This window comes from Podarcis filfolensis (assembly GCF_964270895.1).
Source record: "Podarcis filfolensis genome assembly, chromosome: 4".
Lineage (NCBI taxonomy): Eukaryota > Metazoa > Chordata > Lepidosauria > Squamata > Lacertidae > Podarcis > Podarcis filfolensis.
Genome location: NC_139607.1, coordinates 97,323,616 through 97,344,265, shown reverse-complemented (window position 1 = coordinate 97,344,265; position 20,650 = coordinate 97,323,616). Strand labels below are relative to the sequence as shown.

Sequence of the window (20,650 nt, the reverse complement as noted above, 5' to 3'; positions counted from 1 at the left end):
CCTGAGTGCTCACTGGAAGGACAGATCCTGAAGCTGAGGCTCCAATACTTTGGCCACCTCATGAGAAGAGAAGACTCCCTGGAAAAGACCCTGATGCTGGGAAAGATGGAGGGCGCAAGGAGAAGGGGACAACAGAGGACGAGATGGTTGGACAGTGTTCTCGAAGCTACCAGCATGAGTTTGACCAAACTGCGGGAGGCAGTGGAAGACAGGAGTACCTGGCGTGCTCTGGTCCAGGGCTTCACGAAGAGTCGGAGAAGACAAAACAACAAGAAATCTGTCATCCTGCACCACAGCTAGCCCATAGGAGGTTGCCAGACTACAATTCCTGTCATCCCTCAACTTTGGCCTTGCTGCTTGGAGTTGTAGTCCAACAACATCTGCAGGGCATCACTTTGCCTACCCCTTTGCTGCCTTCCACACACAGGAGATTCTCAGCCTGGCCTCAGTAAGACAGGTTAGGGGGGACCGCTAAATCCCACACACTCGTGCACCTGCTGGGGTGAACACACGTTGGCTTGTGACCAAGCACAAACCCAGGGGACTCGTGTGGACAAACAGGGAACATTCATAACACTAACCAGGTCCATGGGGGATTTTGCATTTTGCACAGTCAATTTGGCTCAGTGGAAGATGGAGAATGTGAATGAACGGATCGGAGATGTTTTGTACATCGCCCAGGGGATCTGCAAAGCTTCCGCGTTCATTTTGCATACCGCCTGGGCAATCTGCAGAGTCTCCAAGCGCAAAATGCTTAACATTCTAACGCGACGACTGAGCAACAGGCAAAATCTCCCCTTCCTCCATTGCACTCACACAGTATGACTTGACCCTAGCCCATGGAGCCCATTTCAAGCGTTCCACATACCCCATCTTCTTGTAATCATTACAACAACACTGTAAGGCTGGTCAGTTTGTTAACCCCAAAGCTGAAGACGGAATGGCTGTCTAAGGCAAACTAGTGAGCTCATGCAAGTGGCAAGACTGAATCAGGACTGCTTAATTTTCACAGACACATACCTATTTAAGGAAGGATTTTATATCTCTGTGTTCCATTTTGTAGGTAGCAAGGTCATGATGAACACACACAGTCTGTGACCTCCTAAATTCTATTTCTGGAATGCAAGCAACTGTTCAGGGTCAGGCCCCTCCGTGACCTGTATATCGTGAGCAAAATCCTTGTTCCAAAAACATCCCTCCCGGTTTCAAAGAAAGGTATGGAAACGGGGATTGCAAAATTAAAGCACTGAGAATAGATGCAGATTAAAAGAGCTAATATGGGTGCGTTTTCCGCATTTCATGGAAACAGTTTCCGAACAAGAAGACATCAGATTATGTGCATTGTGCATTGCATTCTGCCAGGGTATGCAGATTAAAGCTTGCTCCTCATGACTCATTTCTGAAAGAGGTCTCGGCGCTCATCATGTGATCCACTGGAGACAAACAGCACGAAAAGAAATACACATCAAATCCAGGCTGAGTGGCTTTGAATCAAAAACTCAATTTTCTAAGTGTGCCAGTCCAGCCTATGGATCCCAAAACCTCCTAGGGGGAATTCAGCCATGAGAAGTGAACCAGGCAGAGGGTCTTCTCAGTAGAGGCACCTGCCCTGTGGAACGCCCTCCCATCAGATGTCAAGGAAATAAGCAACTATCTGACTTTTAGAAGACACTTGGAGGCAGCCCTGGATAGGGAAGTTTTAAATGTTTGATGTATGACTGTTTTTATATTTTGTTGGAAGCGGCCCAGAATGGCTGGGGCAACCTGGTCAGATGGGCGGGGTACAAATTATAGCATTATTATTATTATTATTATTGCAAAATGGGACACGGGTGGCGCTGTGGGTTAAACTGCAGAGCCTAGGACCTGCCGATCAGAAGGTCGGCGGTTCGAATCCCCGCAACAGGGTGAGCTCCCGTTGTTCAGTCCCTGCTCTTGCCCACCTAGCAGTTCGAAAGCACATCAAAGTGCAAGTAGATAAATAGGTACTGCTCTGGCGGGAAGGTAAACGGTGTTTCTGTGCGCTGCTCTGGTTCGCCAGAAGCGGCTTAGTCATGCTGGCCACATGACCCGGAAGCTGTACGCCGGCTCCCTCGGCCAGTAAAGCGAGATGAGCGCTGCAACCCCAGAGTCAGTCACGACTGGACCTAATGGTCAGGGGTCCCTTTACCCTTTAATTATTGCAAAGCTGAGTGTCAAACCTTTACCATTTGGCTTCAAAATCTGAGTTCTGGTCTGAAATGCAGATTATGAAACTCAGTTTTATGATGCAAGTTGCCTTTGGTCTTTTTATAAAGTGGATGGGTAGGGTGGAGGGATTTTAAATTTTGTACCTAACTCATATGAAGTCTGTGTGAAATTTTCTATCTCTAGGACCTAATCTAAACAAACTCTTCAATCTAAACAAATATTTTCTTCTTCTTTGGCAATCGCTCGCACCTGAGTAAGATTGTCTTCCATGAACGCGATCTTAACAGTGAGTCCGTAAGTGACTGTGGAGGCCAATTCTGGATCCACATGTCCTTCCACAATGGGGACATAGCTTTCCAGGCGGGAGTTGACCACAGTGTGGATTTGCCAAGCGTGCCTTCCTCTTAGCACGTTTCTCCCTTGCATCCTGAGTTCGAGTGTCTTCAAATCCCATGGCACCTTTGATAAAGGCTGTTCTCCAACTGGAGCGCTCGCAGGCCAGTGTTTCCCAATTGCTGGTGTATATATTACATTTTTAAAGATTTGCCTTGAGACAGTCTTTCAATCTCTTTTGTTGACCACCAGCATTATGCTTTCCATTTTTAAGTTCGGAATAGAGCAGTTGCTTTGGAAGACAATCATCAGGCATCCGCACAACATGACCAGTCCAGCGAAGTTGATGTCGAAGAATCATTGCTTTGACACTGGTGATCTTTGCTTCTTCCAGTACACTGGCATTAGTTTGCCTGTCTTCCCAAGTGATGTGTAAAAATTTTTGGAGACACAGTTGATGGAATCTTTCGAGGAGTTGGAGATGGTGTTTATAAGTGGTCCATGTTTCACAGGCATACAGTAAGTTTAGTAGTACAATAGCTTTGTAAACAAGCATTTTTGTTACCCTGTGAATGTGTCAGTCCTCGAACACTCTGCACTTCAATCAGGAGAAAGCTGCACTCGCAGAGCTCAGGCAGTGCTGGATTTCGGCATCAATGTTGGCCCTTGTGGAAAGATAACCGCCCAGGCAGGAGAAGTGATCAACATTTCCGAAAGTTACACCATTGAGTTGGAATTGTGGTGCAGCAGAAATGTTGTTTTGTGCTTGTTGGAGCAGCACTTTGATTTTTTGGATGTTGAGCAACAGACCAAGCTTTTCACAAGCTTCTGCAAAGATATTTAGGATGTTTTGGAGGTCATCCTCTGAATGTGCATACACTACGTTGTCATCAGCATACTGAAGCTCTATGACAGAAGTTACAGTAACCTTACTCTTTACTTTCAGCCTATTCAGATTAAAGAGCTTTCCATCTGTACAATATATGATTTCTACTCCGGTGGGGAGTATTCCTTTGACAAAGTGTAGGATCATGGCAATGAAAATAATAAATTGAGTTGGGGCGATAACAGAACCCTGTTTAACACCTGACCCCACTGTGAATGGTTCATTTTGAGAGCCATTGTTATCTGCGATTGTTGCTGTCATATTATCATGGAGGAGCCGAATGATGTTTACAAATTTATATGGGCAGCTAATTTTCAGAAGGACAGTCTACAGGGCATTACAATTTACAGTGTTGAAGGCCTTAGTCAGGTCAATAAACGCCATATACAGGGGTTGGTTTTGCTCTCTGCATTTTTCTTGACGCTGCCGAGCAGAGAAAATCATGTCTACTGTCCCCCTGGAAGGTCTAAAACCATTCTGGGATTCAGGAAGGGTAGCCTCAGACTGATAATTTTGACATCCCCAAAGTCTGCTGGGATCTCCTCTCTCCCCCATATTTTTTCATTGAGCTTGTGAAGTTGTTGTGCAAGTTCAGTTCCACCCACTATGAAGACTTCAGCAGGTATCCCATCAGGTCCACCGGCTTTGTTGTTTTTCATTTGGTTAATAGCTGTACACAACTCTCCCAGATTTGGTGATACTGAGAGCTCATCTCTTAATTTGTTTTTGAGGAATCTGTGAGGGGAGTTGTGTTTAAGGAGATGCTGGTAATGTTCTTTCCAGTGCAGTGCAATAGCTTTTAGGAGTGTGGTACCATCTGTAGGGGACGCGGGTGGCGCTGTGGGTTAAACCACAGAGCCTAGGACTTGCCGATCAGAAGGTCGGCGGTTCAAATCCCCGTGATGGGGTGAGCTCCCATTGCTCGGTCCCTGCTCCTGCCAACCTAGCAGTTTGAAAGCACGTCAAATTGCAAGTCGATAAATAGGTACCGCTGTGGCGGGAAGGTAAATGGCGTTTCCGTGCTCTGCTCTGGTTCACCAGAAGCGGCTTAGTCCTGCTGGCCACATGACCCGGAAGCTGTACGCTGGCTCCCTTGGCCAATAAAATGAGATGAGCACCGCAACCCCAGAGTCGGCCACGACTGGACCTAATGGTCAGGGGTCCCTTTACCTTTACCTTCTGTTGGGCATAGGGGGCAAATGCCATGTGCCATGATTTATTGGCCCATAGATGGTATTTGTGGCTTTAAAGAAACTCTGTGCATCATGAGCGTCAGCTAAGTGCTGGATCCCTTGAGCTTTTTTTATCCACCAGGTGTTCTTTAGTTCTCTGGTTCTTTGAACCTCAGCCTTCGCATTGGCATAGGTTTTTCCTCAGTGGCGCAGTTTCTATCTCTTTGCCACATCTGAAAGGCCTTCCTTTTCTTGTCAAGAATGTGTTCAATCTCACTGTCATTCTCATCAAACCAGTCCTGGTGTTTCTTGGTTTGATACCAATAGTTTGTTCACAGGCTGCAATAATGGATGTTTTTTAGTGTTCCTCAATGTTATCAGGGAACTCTGAACACAGGCGGTCCTTTGGAAGCAATCCCGCTTAATGGGATCTTGAAGGGCTCGAGTGTTCATTTTGCGCTTTGGTTTCCCTTCCTGAAGTCTGCGTTGAGGTACAATCTTGATAGCCATCATGGAGCGTATTAATTAGTGATGTGTCCAGAAGTCATAGACACTCACCCTAGCTCTGTTCACACATCTCAGCAATCTTCAGCTCAGACAATCACATAGTCTAAGAGGTGCCAGCGGTTCGACCAAGGGCGCCTCCATAATGTTTTAAATTTATTTGTCGAAAGAGTGTGTTGCCAATAACAAGGTTGTGCGCTGCACAGATAGTCAAAAGCAGTATTTCACTGTGGTTGCTGTTGCCAATTCCTTCTTTCCCAATAGTTCCAGGCCACAGATCGACATCTTGCCCAACTCTTGCATTAAAACAGGCATAGGCAAACTTGACCCTCCAGATGTTTTGGGACTACAATTCCCATGATCCCTAGCTAACAGGACGAGTGGTCAGGGATGGTGAGAATTGTAGTCCCAAAACATCTGGAGGGCTGAGTTTGCCTGTGCCTGCATTAAAATCACCCAGGCGTCTCTTGATAGGATAGCATCCAGCTGAAAACAATTCTTTTCTTTAATGTCTTCATCGGCATCGAGTGTCGGTGCATAAGCAACACTATGTATATGTTTATAAGGAGATATTGTTCTTGGTTCAAGGTATCAGCTATATTCCTGTCTTAGGGGAAATTGGGTGTATTGAGTGGAGACATGAGGTGCTTCACCTTCACTTTGGAAGAGGGGACACTGGTTTGACATCTTGTCCCCCCAGAACCCTTTTCCCACCCTTGGCAATGCCCTTGAGAGGTGGTGTGGCTTCCATAATGCATGGCCTATTCATCTGGTTATTGGAATGCCAACAGCCTCCCAATTCATTTTAAATCGACAACGCAACCGTGCACACAACATGTACCTCTGGTCAACCCGACAACCTCCGGACGTTTCGGACTTCCAACTCGCACCAGACCAATCAGGCGAAGTTGGGCAAAGGCGGGTTTAATGTGATCCCGAGTGAGAACTCTCGCCTCAGAGCATGAAGGCTGCAATCTCACACACACTTACCTGGGAGTAAGCACCACTGAAAGTCAGCGGGACGTACTTCTGAGTAAATACGCAGAGGACTGGGCAGCCGAGAGGTTCCTTGCAGGATCAAGCAACGGTTTGCCTCCTTCAGGAATCTTTGCAGGAAACCCGGCGACTGATGTGTCCCCAGAATACGTCCCATGGTCAGCTAGTGAAATGCAGCCCGCTTTCTCCCCTGCCCTCAACCATGTTCACGATGATGCTAGCAGGGATCTAACTTTCTTCAAGGTTTTAAGGACGGCCTTCAATCTGCCTGTGGAGACCTTTCGGTCTCTGAGGCAAATTTACCCCTCTCACGACGGAAGATTATGAACTCGATTAAATTAAGCGATGCTAACTGTTCAACTCGCTGCCTCCCTCCACAAACATTAGCTAGGTTTTCTTTTTTAAAAAATAAAAACAAAAAACAACAACCACAACAAATAAATCATAAATACTGTACAAGGTAGAAGACCAGGGTGGTGCAAACTCCTGCCCACCCATCCCCTGACAACATGGAGTACGGTTGCCCTGGTAACGGATGAGGCCTCTGTGGTGCGGCCTCCTGGCCTGTGTGGGGTTGGTGGGGAAAGCTGCTCAATATTGCACAATTATCCTGTCAAGATTCTTGTATTTTGTCTCTGCTGCCCTTCACCCCCCCCCCATCAAGAAAGGGCTTTCTCCATGCCCAACCTCTTTCCCCTTCCTTCTCAGCAGACACAAACTCCAGCCGCCATCTTGGGTAGCGACCATCATCAACACTGCAACCCGATACAGACTTACGTCTTTGAACACTGATGTGCGGGGACAACCCTGCGGTTATCACAACTGAGCCCAGACTCAGGGGCGTCTCTGACCGTGACAAGGGACCAAAGCCGCTCTCCATCCCACCATCCCAATCTCTTTGGAAATTGCTCAGAAACAGTGTCAATCTGCCTCCCCATTCCCCTCCTTTCTGGAGCAGCTCCTCCTCCTAACCGGCAATAAATAAAGGTAATTTATACACAAACAGACACCCCCACCCCCAAGTTATCTGGATGCTGGCGGCAGTGTGCCTCGCAAAAGTTGGCGAGACGATGGTGTGCAGTGTCTGGTTTTGGTGAGCAGTTCTTGCATGAATGAAAGGGTGGCATTGAGTGGAGTAGCTCTGCGTCCGTATCCGATGGAGGAAGGCGAGGAGAAACCAAAGAGAGGGCGGAAAATGATTGTGTTTGGTGAGAATGAGGGAAGTTGCCCCGGCCACCTGGACTCGGGGGCCTCAGCGGACGAAAACGGGAGACACGACGACATTCAACAACTCCTCGGCTGAGCTGGGCGTTTCTAACCAAGCGGCACACACAGAGCAGACAATCCTTTCCTAAGCAGGGCTGAATTCCTAAATGGTTTCTCTCTCTCTGAGTCCCATTTGAATGGGGCTTGGCGCATGAGGGCGGCTGCACCTAATCTCTCACGGAGCGCACCCCCTCCCACACACTCAAGACACAGCAGCAAGCGCGAGTCGTGCAACATGGATTTGCGTTCTGGAGGTTCCGCACGCGGCCCGTCCCGAGGCGCGCCGCTAACTCCGCGCGGCGGATCCAGAAAGGCGACCCTGCGCACAAGACATCCAGGGTGGGAGATGAGACACAGGGACGCGTCCGTGTGGGGACGGCAAGGACGGGACGCAATCTCTTTCTCTCTCTCTTCCCGGCTTCTCTCCCTCCGGAGGGGTCCGCCCTGTTCTTCATCTCGCTCGTCAGACCCTCCAGAGGAGCAGGTGGTTTGTGCTATCATCCCTCCCCACTGTCTCGCTGCTGTTGGTGAGCCGGAAGTCCTCGTACCCGTCGCCACCGCTAATGATGAGCATCTTGGACTTGGGGGGCCTGTGCCTCGTGGAGTCCCGTTTCTCCAAGTCGTTGGACTTTTCTGTACCTAGAAGCGGGGAGGAGAGTGAGTCATATTTCTTTCTGCACCTGCATAACCCAAATTCTGCAACCGGGACAAAGTATGCACCCTATGTAGATTTGTAAGCATGTATGCATAGATGTACAGTGGTACCTTGGGGGTTAAGAACTTAATTCGTTCCGGAGGTCCTTTCTTAACCTGAAACTGTTCTTAACCTGAAGCACCACTTTAGCTAATGGGGCCTCCTGCTGCCACCGCGCCGCCACCACATGATTATCTAGTGCAGCCCCCTGCAATGCAGACGTCGCAGCTGGAGAATCCCTGACGGACACCTTTCCTGCTCAGATGGAAAACCCGATTGTTATCTCACCCCAGGCTGCCCCTTCTGCCTCATCTTACTCGAACCCACCTGGATCCCTGGGCAGGGGAAAGAGGATGTCGAAACCTTCCGGCAGCTCGATGGACGTGAGGAACCGGACGTGGCCTGTGTGTCCCTGGGAGAGGCCCACTGGTGATGGCGGGGTCTTCAAGGAGGCGGCGTTGGACATCATGGGCAGAGTCAGGACCACTCCAGCGCTGGTGCCGATCCACAGCAGGTCTTTGCAGGCCAGGATGGCGGTGATCCTCAAGCAAGCGGCCTTGTGCTGGCGGATGATGGCATCTGAGCCTGCGAACCCAAGGCGAGTGGTTCATGCGAGTCCTTAGATGGTTCAATCCCCAGCCTGGTTTGGACTACAACTCCCACCAGCCCACCCTGCCAGCACCGCCCACTGGGTAGCAACCATAGCTGTCAAGTTACAGATTTGAAAATAAGGGACCAGCAGCCTCGAAAATAAGGGACCAGCAGCCAAAATAAGGGATTTTCCCAACACAGGTATGTTCAACTTCTGAGCCCCTCCGAGCCAAAGGCAGAAAGCCCAGCCAGCAGCCAAACGAAGCCTCAAGCGGTGGTTCCCACAGCGCAGCAACCCGGCAAAGGGGATGCAGCAAGGAAAACCACCGTCACCTCTCCGCTGGGAAGCGCTGAGCAAAGGCGAGTCCCCAGGCAACGCAGCCGAGTTGATCAGCACAAGGCATGCAAGCTCCACCCCCCAGTCGTTCTTAGACTCCTTATTGGGTGAGCAACGCAGCCAAGCAACACAGTTGGAGCCTCCCTCCTCCCTGGCCAGCAGGCAGGGAGGGAGGGAGGGAGAGGAGCTGCTTCCTTTGAAATTTAAGGGACATCATCAATAAGGGACAGCAGCGGGACACGGCGCTGGGATAAGGGAGTTTCCCGCCAAATAAGGGACGGTTGACAGCTATGGTAGCAACATCCGCAGAGCACAAAGGTTAGGAAAGGCCACCTTAGACCAACTCATGAGATACTTCTTGTTTCTGAGATTGAGGTGGTCCTTGGCTTCCTGTATTAGTAAAGCAGTTCTCCCCCATTCCCACCCACCTGATATTACATTTTTCACCGTGTGTCAAGGTTGGTTCAGATACAGGCTGGCACTCAAGATGCAAGGACAAGCAGAAAAGTTAACTTTTTATTCAAGGAAACAGCCTACAAGGGCAGGGATACCTCCTAGGCAGGACTGGCCCCTATGAAACAGTTGCTAGGACTGATGATTCCTGCCTCCTACTTCCCCATGTCTCCTTCTTGCCAGCCAGATGTTCTCCAAGCAGCCTTAAACTTCACTGCTGGTGGTGGGAACTGTGCTTGCTATCTATCTATCTATCTATCTATCTATCTATCTATCTATCTATCTATCTCTATCATCTATCTATCTACACACACACACACACACACACACACACACACACAGAGTCATACCTCGGGTTACAGACGCTTCAGGTTGCAGATGCGCCGAAGCCTGGAAGTACCGGAATGGGTTACTTCCGGGTTTTGGCGTTTGCACATGCGCAGAAGCGCTAAATTGCGCTTTGTGCAGAAGCGCCAAATTGCAACCTGGGAGCATGCATTCACGGCGCTGCAGGTTGCGAACGCTGTGGGTTGCGAACGTGCCTGAATCTCCTGGACTTCCCTCTTCCCCTTTGTGGGTCCTATTACTAATCATCTCCTCCTGCATCTTTTATAATAATCCAAATCTTTTTACACCTCCATTATATCCAAAACTCATAACTGAACTACGCTGCTGCTGGTGGAAACCTGCATTCTTTGTTCTGCTACACACACAGCTCTCTGTGGCCTCGGATACAAGAGGGGACGGGAACTTAACGCAGTAGGAATGGCAAGCTCCTGGGATGCTTCTGCAGCCTCTGAACTTCAACATCTGAGTCTGAACTTCTTTCTTCTCTGGGTCTTCTTGCTCACCAAAGCCTGTTGCCATCCATTCCTCCTCTCCTTCCCACTCTGACTCGTCCTCTGTGTCCACCACCATCCCCTGGGCAATGAGCCTTCCTCCTTTGAGGCTTTCCCTAGGGGAGTTCCTTGTCCTCCAGCCAGTCTGTGACACTATACAATGGCAAAAGGAGTTGGGGAAAAGGGCTGTAGAGCATAGGCAAGGAAGAAGAGCCTCCTGGATCAGGCCAACGGTCCACGTAACCCAGCATCTTGTTTTCACAGCGGCCAGCCAGATGGCAGTGGGAAACCAGAAAGCAGGATTCGATTTCAAGAGCCCTCTCCCCGTCTTCATCTTGGCTGTTAAGTCATCCGGGCAAATCTTTCCGCCTCCATGCACACCCCAACATACACACCTGCAATATGAGGTTGAATCCTGACAGGACAGAAGTACTGTTTTTGGGGGACGGGTGGGTGTGGGGGACTCCCTGGTCCTGAATGGGGCAACTGTGCCCCTGAAGGACCAGGTGCGCAGCCTGGGGGTCATTTTGGACTCACAGCTGTCCATGGAGGCGCAGGTCAATTCTGTGCCCAGGGCGGCTGTCTACCAGCTCCATCTGGTATGCAGGATGAGACCCTCCCTGCCCGCAGACTGTCTCGCCAGAGTGGTGCATGCTCTGGTTATCTCCTGCTTGGACTACTGCAATGCGCTCTACGTGGGGCTACCTTTGAAGGTGACCCAGAAACTACAACTAATCTAAATGTGGCAGCTAGACTAATGATTGGGAGCGACCGCCGAGACCACATAACCACATTGGCTCCCAGTATGTTTCTGAGCACAATTCAAAGTGTTGGTGCTGACGTTGAAAGCCCTAAACGGCCTTGGCCCATATATAGCATCTCCACCCCCATCGTTCAGTCTGGACACTGAGGTCCAGCTCCAAGGGCCTTCTGGCGGTTCCCTCCCTGCGAGAAGTGAGGTTACAGGGAATCAGGCAGAGGGCCTTCTCGGTGGTGGCGGCCGCCCTGTGGAACGCCCTCCCATCAAATGCCAAGGAAATGAACACCTGACTTTTAGAAGACATCTGAAGGCAGCCCTGTTTAGGTAAGCTTTTAACGTTTGATGTTTTATCGTGTTTTTAATATTCTGTTGGGAGCCACCCAGAGTGGCTGGGGAAACCCAACCAGATGGGCGGGGTATAAATAATAAAACTATTATTATTATTATTATTGACTCAAGGCATCTACCCAAACTTCTGACCAACATGATCTTGAAGAAATATGTAGCAATGAAGCACAAAGGAGGCTCAAAGGTTTGGGTCATTCCAAACAACCCCCGTCAAAAAAACACCCCAACCCCAATTCATCTGGCAGTTCTGATGCTGCAAGAGAAAGCAGGAGAGGGGCAACAGGATTCAATGGGGAGGGGAAAATATTCCTTAGAATTCCCTGCTGGTTAGTGTAAGTGTTCTCATATTGCAGGTGTCTCTGTTGGGGTGTTGTGTGTTATGTTGGGGTGTGCGTGGAGGCTGAAATGTTTGCCTGGATGACTTACCTGCTACAGCCAAGATGAAGACAGACGCCAAAAGAACTGTAGGAGGCAAAAATGCAAAATGATGCCAGGAGTACAGGAATGTTGTTTTACGAGGTTCCCTGCCCATCATGTTTCGGTGAGTCATCTTCTCCAGGCAAAGATGACACCGAGGACTAAATTAAGAATGTTAATGCAATAACCTTATGTAAGGTTTTTAATGCAGCGCTCTTAATATAGTTCCTGCAGTCATTTCACCTTTCCCTCTTGCAGAATGCGACAAGGCAAAACGTGCTGGCCGTGCCATGTTATAAAATCAAATTATCCTCTCTTTTTTTGTTTTGTTTGGGTGGTTTTCTTCTCATCCTTTATGCTGCCCCCCCGCCCGAAATCTCAGCCAGAGATTGGTTGACTACCACTTTAGTATCCTCAGAGACACAAGGAGCTCAAAGTGACCGCAGAAGGGGTTTCCCTCTCCACAACATCCCTGCAAGGTAGGCCAGGATGGGAGACAGTGACTGCCTTAAGGTCACACACTTCCATGGCTATGTGGGAATTTGAACCCAGGTCTGATTGCTCTAAGCCCAACGCTCTACTTAGCTCTCAGCTGCGACATTTCGTTGGCTACCCAGGAGATATTTTCACAAATGTACGGCATTCTGACTTCAACCCAGTTCAGTTTTTGGCTCCTATAACTGTTTCCCCGAGTTTATTCTAGACCAGTGTTTCCCAAACCTGGGTCTCCAGCCGTTTGGGGACTACAATTCCCATCATCCCTGACTACTGGTCCTGCTAGCTAGGGATGATGGGAGTTGTAGTCCAAAAAAGCAGCTGGAGACCCAAGTTTGGGGAACCCTGTTTTAGACACTTACTGCACCTCAAGAGCCAAGAATCTATAGCTTAAAGGTACAGCATCTACCTTGAATGGAGATCTTGAAACCCTGCACAGCCATTGCCAGTCAAAGCAGATCAGGCTTCCCCAACCTGGTGCCCTCCAGATGTTTTGGACACTATAACTCCCACCAGGAGTTGTAGTCTGAAGCATCGGCGGGGAGACCACTTTGGGAAAGGCTGAGCCAAAAGGACCAATGGTCTTATTCAATATAGGACAGTTTCTTATATTTCCAAGCCTGGTGCTAGAGGGGGAAGGCAAAACCACGATTAGCAGAGGGGGTGGGGACCTAGCAGGATTTCCCACCGACCATGAAAATGTCACCCTTAGTCGACCTCTGCCTGCGAGTGACACCCATCTTGCCAGAGTCTTGTAAAACTGGGCACCTCTGAGTCATTCTCAGGTGTCAAGAGACACGGCCGAATTGAACGCCTGGGAAGAGGCTGACTCTGGAGATGAAGGAATGCCGTTCCATAGGGAGCCAGACACTGACTCTGGAGACGAGGAAATGCAGACAGCGCAGGAGTAGGTTAGTTTGGCCCCCTTCATCGAGAGTTCCCAGACTCAGATAGAGAAGAACGCAGAAAGCTTGCAGGCAGAGGGAGGGGAGGAGATAGATGACATAGAGGGTGTTGCTATGCAACCAGGAGGGTGGCATTTGGAGGGATCTTTGTTTGATAACGGGAGGGGGGTTGTCTACCCACCTTCTCCCCAAACCAGAAGACCCGAAAGGGTTAAAATGCAACAGAAGTACAAGGGAGGAAGGACTGGACTATGGCGCCCTTTGCGCTGCGAAAAGGGCGGAGACTCAGAGCGACCAACTCGTAGCAGAGAGCGGCAGGCACGGATGTAAATTGTAAATAAACATGCCCTAAAACTGACAGAGACTCATTAATTCTGATCGAAGCGTGCTTGCCTGCCTGAGATCGTGACACCAGGACCTGCCAAAGCGCTGGGTCTCTCACCTGCCAACATCTTGTGGACCGGAGGTGTAACGTCCACTTCGGCCAGCTGGTCGTAGCTGGAAGGGTGGTAGAGCCTCACCTGGGCGCTGCCCTGAAGGGTGACCCAGACCCCCGCTGAGGAGCTCACCATGCAGGTGAGGCTGCGGTTGCTGTCCTGCCCGACGTGAAAGGAGTGCTGGGGAAGAGAAGAAGTCAGGCTGAAGCCGTGTGGAACAGAGGGAATCCCCGACGCTCTGAACGGGGGACCACTTCTCCCAGGGTTTCCCCCCAGTGCAGAAACCTGACCTCAGATGGTGGCAGCTAGTGGGGCGTTGTGGTCCAGGGAACCGGGTCCCCCTTGAACTGGTGTGATGGCCTGGGAATCTGATTCAGAGGCTGAACCGGAGGAATCCCAGCCTGCACAGGAGTCCCCGCCTCCAGGGCCGGCTGAGCTGGGGCAGGGCCTTGAATCTGAAGGGTTGTGCCAGATCCTCAGGAGCAGACACCAGATGAATCCACTCTGGCTCTGGAGGTGATGGAGGACCCATTGCCTGCAGGTGCTCCTCTCCCAGCCCTGTCAGGAGAAGGTGAGGCTGCCTCTGGGTCCAGTAACCCTCCAGCCTCTCCTGAGCTGCAGAGGCTCGGTGCAGAGAGGCGGAGGGAACTAGGTTCTCTCAGGAGGAGTGCTCGCCTCCAGGCCAGGAGAGGCGAGTCACCTGTGGGCCGGGACCACCCTAGGCCCCAGAGGAGATAAAGGCCAGTCAGCCCAGTCCCAGGTTGCGGGAGCAACGACGTTGGAAACCTGTTTCTGCCAGCACAAAGAACCTGTTTTTCTGGAGTTCCCGACTACGCCCAGCTTCTTGCTTTGGATCCTGCTTCCCCCTTGGTGGACAGTCTCCAGACCCTCGGCCCAGGACCAGACTTTGACCATGCCTCACGGTAACCCCTCCCCCCCGGGACCAGCACAACCACACTCACTGAGCTGCTTATCTCAAAGCGGTCCATGTTTGCTGTTTCACTGTGTTTTTTCTATTCTGTGGGAAGCCGCCCAAAGGGCAGCTGGGGCAACCCAGTGTCAGGGATTGGACTCAAGAGGACGAGATGGAGGAGGAGGACACACCCCTTTCTCCCGACGCTGCAGGAGAAGAGGGAGACAGTTTGATTTACAGCGGGGCTTTGAGGCGGTTGCTGAACAACTTGGTGGATTTCTGGCTGAAACATCGGCTCTGGATCCATTCCAGTCCAGCTTCTGCTCTGGTCATGGGACCGAGACGGCTCTGGTCGCCCTAACAGATGATCTCCGCAGGCAGCTGGATCGAGGCGGGTCGGGGCTGCTGATTCTTTTAGACCTGTCAGCAGCCTTCGACATGGTCGATCACGAACTTCTGGACCACTGCCTCGCCGACATGGGGATCCAGGGCACAGCCCTTCAATGGCTGCGCTCGTTCCTTTTGGGTCGGGAACAGAGGGTGGCGCTGGGGGGGGCGGGAACTGTCGTTGTGCCACTCGGTGTGTGGAGTGCCGCAGGCTGCAATATTCCCCCTGATTCTTTTCAACATCTTTATGCGCCCCCTCGCCCAGCTTGTCCGGAGTTTTGGGCTGGGTTGCCATCAATATGCTGATGACACCCAACTCTATCTGTTGATGGATGGCCATCCTGACTCGGCCCCAGACACACTGACCAGATGTCTGGAAGCTGTGGCTGGATGGTTACGTGGGAGCCAGCTGAAGTTAAATCCTTCAAAGACGATATGGGTTTGGAGGGCCAACTCCCATCTCTTGCTGGGGCGCAATTAGTGCCAGCACCGTCCATTAAGAGTTTGGGTGCAACACCTTCCTTTCTATGGAGGCGCAGGTTGCAGCTATAACAAAGCGGCATTTTTTCATCTCTGCCAAACTAAGCAGTTGGCTCCTTACCTCTCTCGCCCTGACCTAGGCACTGTGATCCACGCAACGGTCACCTCCAGACAGGATTATTGTAACTCGCTCTACGTGGGGCTGCCCTTGAGACTGACCCAGAAACTCCAGGGGTGCAGAATGCCGTGGCAAGACTCCTCAAGGGGTCCTCGCCGTGGGAGCACATTCATCTGGTGCTATACTGGCTGCACTGGCTCCCGGTGGAGTACAGGGTCAGGTTCAAGGTGCTGGTTTTAACATTTAAAGCCCTATATGGCCTAGGACCCTCGTACCTACGGGACCGCCTCTCCTGGTATGTCCCACGGAGAGTCCCATGGAGATCCTGAGCCATAGGGAGGTTAGGCTGGCCTCAACCAGAGCCAGGGCTTTTTCGGTCGTGGCTCCGATCTGGTGGAATGCTCTGTCACAAGGGACTAGGGCCCTGTGGGACTTGACATTTTCTGCAGGGCCTACAAGACGGAGCTGTTCCACTAGGCCTTTGGCCAAGGCACAGCCTGACCCTCTCCTTCTGTAAACCTCATTGAACTCCAACCCAATGGTTGTCATTAATTCGATTCTGAATTGATTTTAAAATGTATTTTAATTAATTGACGGTGTGATTTTATGTACACTGTGCTATTTTTACTTGTTGTTAGCCACTCTGAGCCCGGCTTTGGCCGGGGAGGGCGGGATACAAATAAAAAAATATTTTTATTATTTATTATTGAGGTCACAGCGCAGAGATAGACAAACAAAGGAGTTGGGACGTGTCAGAAGAAAGTGGGTGGGTGGGAATCATGACAGGGCAGCCAGCTGACACGTTGTCACTGGAGAGTATTTCTGAACCCCCTTCTCCCAGAATTTGGTGTAAATTACGGGGTGCAGGAACAATGGAAGCAGGAGACTTTTGGCTACAAACGGCCACCGTAAGGGGGGCCATTGTTGTTAGGAATGTGGGAAGAGGAGCCCAGTTTGGAGCAACACCATGTTAAAACATGTTGCGTTCTTTTGTCGCTCCCTTATAGGATTGAAAAAAACGAATTAAAAATGACTCTCCTTGTTTCCTCCATACCTCCTGTTGCAACGAAGATGTGCTAAGGACGACGACACGGTTCTGGCATCCGCACCAAAGCTTGCCACCCACGGCCACCATTTTGGTCACAGGGCTGCCGGGAGAACCCAGAGAGAGGGATTTGGAGTTCTGAGAGTCCCAAAAGCGTCCTGGAAAAGTGAGAGAGAGAGAGAGAGAGAGAGAGAGAGAGAGAGAAGGGAGACGGGGAAATAAGATGTCAGAGGTTTCTCTTCTCCTTCACAGAATTTAAACATGCCGGAAAATAAGGTGAGAATGGAGGGTATCGAGATTCCAAAGGAGCAGAAAAGACTTTTCATGTATGCAACGGATGCTATTAGCCCAGAGATGGAAAGAAGATAAAAGTCCCTACCAGAGAGGAATGGCAAATTAAGCTGTTGGACTACGCCAAAATGGCAAAACTGACCAGAAGGCTCAGGAACCATGAAGACAAAAATTCCAAGGAAGAATGGGAAATATTTATAATTTATTTAAGAGACCACTGTAGGCAAATGAAAACATTAGCAGGATTTTAACAGCACTTGTAATGTAACAAATACGTTGGATAATATGGGTAGACTTAAAATATGGATGATGAAATAATATGCAGCTGAAAATGATGACAATAGGATACATGGAGGGGATGGTGGGAAGTCTAGCGCTTCAGAGAAATCTCTTAATGTGGGTATTTACTCGGTATTGTTGTAACTCTATGCTTGTTAAAAGCAAATAAAAATTGTTTTTTTAAAAAGAGAATGGAGTGTCATAAAACGCTGAGCAGGCAGAAAGGGCGGCACCACCTTGGACTCTGGCTGGTGGGTTCCAGCTCTGAGGTCGCATCCACGTGAAAAGTCCACACAACAGAAAACTAGCGCGCCAGGGAGAAAGATGCCGTTCCGCCTCTTCACCTGCTACGTTGGTTTTCCATCTGAAAGTTCGTGGCATAGAGGGGCGCTCCAAAATGTGATTATCCCACCCAGTCCAGTCTACCGGCACATTCTACAGCTGGGTTTGGCAACCCAGTGCCCATGGGCGCCAGGGTGCACTTGAAAGCTTCTACAGGTTCCTCAGTGTGTCCGGGGATGGGCTACTCCCACCAAGTACTGCTATGAGCGCCAGCGAGCATTCGCACAAAGGTTTTTAAACCTTTTGTCACTGCTCACTCTCTAAGCCTGTGACTTTCAAGGCCCAGAGGGTCACAGCAACTGAGTGCTCCTCCTATGCAGCCATGTGGCCAGGCACCGTATTTTTCGCTCCATAAGACGCACCTAGTTTTTTAGAGGGGGAATGCAAGAAAAAAATATTCTTTAAAGGGAGCGCTGAGCAGAACCTGTATACATCCCAGGCTCTGCTCAGCGCATAGCTGTCAAGCGTCCCTTATTTGGCGGGACAGTCCCTTATCCCAGCGTCATGTCCCGCTGCTGTCCCTTATTGATGATGTCCCTTAAATAAACTACTGAAGGTAATGGGGCCCTTTCTATGTCTAGCTGTCCTTTGTCAACAACAAATTGTTGCTGTTTTTTTTTGTACTGAATATATGCTATATGGTGATTTATGGACCTAATAGGTATCTAAAGCCATTTGCACGCAACAAAATATGTATTTTATCAAAGTAATTGTTGATCCCTTATTTTGGCTGCTGATCCCTTATTTTCGAGGCTGCTGGTCCCTTATTTTTAAATCTGTAAGTTGACAGCTATGGCTCAGCGCGCCCTTTCACGAGCCGTCACGGGCTGCCCTTCTCCCTCCTCGGGGGAAAAGCCCCCAAGAGCCGCACACATGCTCCACGCGGCTCATGAAAGGGAGCGCGGCTCTTGGGGGCTTTTCCATGAGGTGGGGGAAGGGACAGAGGGGCTAAGCCAGAGGCTGGAACAGCAAGAGGGAGCGCTGCGCAGCGATCCCTCTCGCTGTTCTGGCTTCTGGGATAGCCGCACAGCCTGCATTCGCTCCATAAGACGCACACACATTTCCCCTTCCTTTTTAGGAGGGAAAAAGTGCGTCTTATGGAGCGAAAAATACGGTAGGTGTTTTGCTACAGCCGCCCTCGTTTCCACCATTAGAGCCTTCCTGAAAACATCTTCACGGTCAAATAACTCACCGGCTTCTCTCTGGTAGGCAACGAGCTCTCCATTCGCCAGCGATACAAACACCTGGTTATCTAGATACCTGTGGGGGAAAAGCAATGGGCTTTACAACCTCAGCTGGAAATCAAATGAGTGGCACAATAATAATAAATTTTTATTTATACCCTGCCCTTCCCGGTTCAAAAACCAGGGTCAGGGCGGCTAACAACAAATTTAAAACACTTAATTGTAAAAGCAGCATAAAATACAGTATAAAAACATGAATAGCAATAAAATTCAAAGTTCAGAAATCAATTTGGGGGAAATCCATCTAAGAAGCATTAGATAATCCCCAGGGCTAGCTGGCTGAATTGGTCTTACTTGGGCCAGCGAGGAGGCCAGGGGAGAATTAGCTGTGGGATCCCAGAGCGGGTGATCCTCATAAAAGGGGAGGGGGAGGGAAGAGAAGGGAAATAAAAGATCAGGCTGAATTCAAATTAAAGGTCAGGTGGAATAGTTCTGTCTTACAGGGCCGACGGAAGGAGGTTAAATTCTGCAGGGCCCTGGTCTCATGGGACAGAGCATTGCACCAGGTCGGAGCCATCACTGAAAAGGCCCTGGCCCTGGCCTGACTTCCTTAGGGCCCGGGACCTCTAAACTATGGTTATTCATGGACCTTAAGGTCCTCTGCAGGCTAAGCAAAAATCAGGGTCACCCATGTCCACACTGATACAGCAACTCCTAATTTAATCATGAACGGCGATTAATATTGGGGAGACACCTTTGTGCTTAAAAGCATTAATTTCCCATGTGAACGAACTGATTCAGAGCTTAGTCATTCTGAGATTGGGGAGCGAATGCCATCGCAAATGTTTTCCACCCATCTCTGTTTGATGCTAGAGGGAGGAGGGCGAGATTGCCCTGGGGTAGATGCCTCCCCGTCTCCATCGCTTTAACTGCTTAGTTTTGCAGAAGTAAATACCGTATTGGCCCGGATATAAGCCGCACCCGAATATAAGCCTCACCTTTAAAATTCAAGGGGGAAAAAGAAAAGAAAAAGACAATACCCGAATATAAGTCGCTCCCTTAAAATACTGCAGGCAGTCACACCCGTTCAGTCTTACCATATGTCTGTTTTAGCAGCAATATCGTAAAAGCCAATTTTTGTAAGGTCACAAATTTAAGCAGAGCTTTAACTTTTCACGGTCGGAATTTGGGGAAAAAGTGAGGCTTATATTCAGGCCAATACGGTACAATATGTACTTCTTGGTACGATTAACGCAGCAGCGAAGTCACATGACGGTGATCAGGAAGGCCAAGACCTTAGCAAGACCTGCGTCTGGGCTGTACCCCTTCATCTTGAAGGTGGAGGCTCACATGACTACATATGAACATCCTCATTTCCTGCTTTTTAAAAATAATCTGTTCTGGTTTTTGCTAGTCGAGGGTGGTGCAAGGACCTTGAATTCCCCATTGCCTCACTCGCTACTGAAAATTGTATTCAGCCACTTTTGGATTTTGCAATTTAAGCAAACCGTTTTGCACACAAGATTTTCAGCCCCGTGGACTAAAATGGTGCTTTAAAACGAAAGCTAGGTTTCTCAAGAAGCTGGATTCTGTGCTCACTTATCATACATTCTGCATTTCAGTACACCCTGCGTGAAGCTCCACTTACAGAATGCACGTCACGGAGGCCGAATGTTGCATCTTCATGCTATTCTTCCTGTTGCGGATGTTGTCTGAGGATTGGTAGACATGGATGCTGCAAATCAAAGAGAATGGAAGCAGGAATGAGACTCTGGCTGGTTCATAGGGAGAAAAATCAGTGCTTTGTTGACTTAGCAAACTAATGCCGGTGTACTGGAAGAAGCAAAGATCACCAGTGCCGAAGCAATGAGTCTTCAACAACAACTTCGTTGGACTGGTCATGTTGTGAGGATGCCTGATGATCGTCTTCCAAAGCAGCTGCTCTATTACAAACTTGAAAATGGGAAGTGTAATGCTGGTGGTCAACA

General features: G+C 49.7%; 1 protein-coding gene and 1 long non-coding RNA gene across 2 annotated transcripts in view; one reads left to right on the top strand and one right to left on the bottom strand.

Annotated features, from left to right (window-relative positions):
• LOC310760968 overlaps positions 1-2,286 on the top strand; it is a 38,683-nt gene extending 36,397 nt beyond the window's left edge. Inside the window, exons 2-3 of the long non-coding RNA XR_014547134.1 lie at positions 261-1,781; positions 2,159-2,286. This is a non-coding gene — a long non-coding RNA (uncharacterized lncRNA). The remainder of the gene's footprint in view (positions 1-260; positions 1,782-2,158) is intronic.
• Positions 2,287-4,618: 2,332 nt separating this feature from the next.
• ARHGEF17 (Rho guanine nucleotide exchange factor 17) overlaps positions 4,619-20,650 on the bottom strand; it is a 183,032-nt gene continuing 167,000 nt past the window's right edge. Inside the window, exons 16-21 of the mRNA XM_083609482.1 lie at positions 20,311-20,397; positions 18,671-18,738; positions 16,576-16,724; positions 13,629-13,803; positions 8,369-8,626; positions 4,619-7,986 (exon numbers count right to left, since the gene is read on the bottom strand). Of these exons, the coding sequence (XP_083465608.1) occupies positions 7,811-7,986; positions 8,369-8,626; positions 13,629-13,803; positions 16,576-16,724; positions 18,671-18,738; positions 20,311-20,397 (913 nt within the window). The 3' untranslated portion in view covers positions 4,619-7,810. The remainder of the gene's footprint in view (positions 7,987-8,368; positions 8,627-13,628; positions 13,804-16,575; positions 16,725-18,670; positions 18,739-20,310; positions 20,398-20,650) is intronic.